Genomic DNA, 1,589 nt, shown 5'->3' with positions numbered 1-1,589 from the left:
CACCCAGGCATCTTGTCCAGGGTCACAACCATTGCCTGCTGGGTTTGCAGTGAGGTTTCCCAGGAACGGGAGAACCTGTGGTCATGCTGCTCAGGACCCCCAGGTACATGGCAGTGGGCGTCCCGCCTCCCTCGAGCAGGTTGCTTCAGCTGGATGGTCTTCGGGAGTCCCAGCGAAGAGCAGGGTGAGGACTGGGGAAGGCCCATCTCACACCCCTCTTCTCCCCACCCTGCTGCAGCTCCTGATCGCTCGCCGGAGGAGAACCAGCTGCTACTTCTACCCTCGGGCCTGGCCCAGCCTCAGGGGCGCGGACTGGTGGGAGCGAGTGGTCCTGAAGGAGTTTGGGCCCCAGGACTGGCTGGAGAAATTCCGCATGTCCAAGGAGACCTTCTTCTACGTCTGCAACCAGCTGCGTCCCGGGCTGGCTCCGCAGAGCGCCCACTTCCACCCCACCCTGCCCTTGGAGAAGAGGGTGGCCGTGGCCCTGTGGCACTTGGCCACTAACGTGGAGTACCAGACTCTGGGCCCGCTGTTCGGCGTGGGGCCCTCCACGGTGCAGACGTGCGTGCGGGAGGTGAGCTACGCCGTGGTCTTGCTGCTGAAGCCCCTCTACCTCCGGCTGCCCAACGAGAAAGAGCTGGAGAACATGGTGCGGATCTTCCGCACCCGCTGGGGGTTCCCGCACTGCATGGGGGCCCTGGACAGCCTCCACATCCCCATCCACCCGCCCCTGCGTCTCAGCGCCGACTACTGCAACGGCCAGGGCTGGCACTCCATCCTCACCCAGGCCACCGTGGATGGGCTGGGCCAGTTTTGGGACGTCTCCACCGCCTTCCCCGGCAGCATGGAGAACAGCGCGGTGCTGGAGAGCTCCAGCCTGTGGGTGCTGGCCAAGGAGGGGCGGCTGTGCCCCAACCCTCCCAAGCCCTTCATGGGGAAGGCGCAGAAGTACGTGCTGCTGGGGGATGCCACCTACCCCTTGCAAGACTGGATCCTCAAGCCCTACCAGGAGGACGAGAACCTGTCCCAGAGGCAGCTGCAGGTCAACCTGCAGTTCAACTACCGCCTGAGGCGGGCGCACAGCGTGATCGAGAACGCCTTCCTGCGCCTCAAGGCGCGCTGGCAGATCCTGCTCAAGTGCGACGACTGCAGCCTGGAGCTGCTGCCCACCCTTGTCCTCGCCTGCTGCATCCTCCACAACGTGTGCGAAGCCCACGACAACCCTTTCAACGAGGAGTGGCTGGAGGGCACGGAGCCCACCGAGCTGCCCAAGCCCTGCCAGCCCGCGCCCGCCGCCATGGAGGACGGTCAGGCCGAGCAAGTGCGCGAGCTGATGTGCCAGTACTTCGAGAGCTGCGGGGAGGGCTGAGGAAGAGGAGGGGAGCAGCAGCCCCCCGCGTCCTTGCTCACGAACTTCCTGCGGGCCACAGCGAACACCGGCCCAGCAGCAGCAGGGACTGCACCCTGGCCTCTCCTGAAGGCTGCGGGCAGAGCGAGGAAGGGGCGGGGAGGGGGGAGGCTGCGTCGCGCTGGTTTTGCTGTGGTGGGTTCGAGGGGTTGGGATGTATTTTGGACCCCTGCTCTCTTCC

At 65.7% G+C, this 1,589-nt stretch overlaps 1 protein-coding gene across 1 annotated transcript; it reads left to right on the top strand.

The window, feature by feature from the left end:
* Window positions 1–237: 237 nt before the first annotated feature.
* Window positions 238–1,374, top strand: LOC103769152 (putative nuclease HARBI1). The gene is made up of 2 exons (XM_008936328.1): window positions 238–281; window positions 348–1,374. The coding sequence occupies exon 2, from the start codon at window positions 374–376 to the stop codon at window positions 1,367–1,369; it is 996 nt and encodes a 331-aa protein (XP_008934576.1). The 5' UTR covers window positions 238–281; window positions 348–373; the 3' UTR covers window positions 1,370–1,374.
* The last annotated feature ends 215 nt before the right edge of the window (window positions 1,375–1,589 follow it).

Source organism: Merops nubicus, unplaced genomic scaffold, assembly GCF_000691845.1.
Source record: "Merops nubicus isolate BGI_N331 unplaced genomic scaffold, ASM69184v1 scaffold38032, whole genome shotgun sequence".
Taxonomy (NCBI): domain Eukaryota; kingdom Metazoa; phylum Chordata; class Aves; order Coraciiformes; family Meropidae; genus Merops; species Merops nubicus.
Note: the sequence above shows the minus strand (reverse complement) of the source record. Positions and strands in the feature narration are given on the sequence as shown.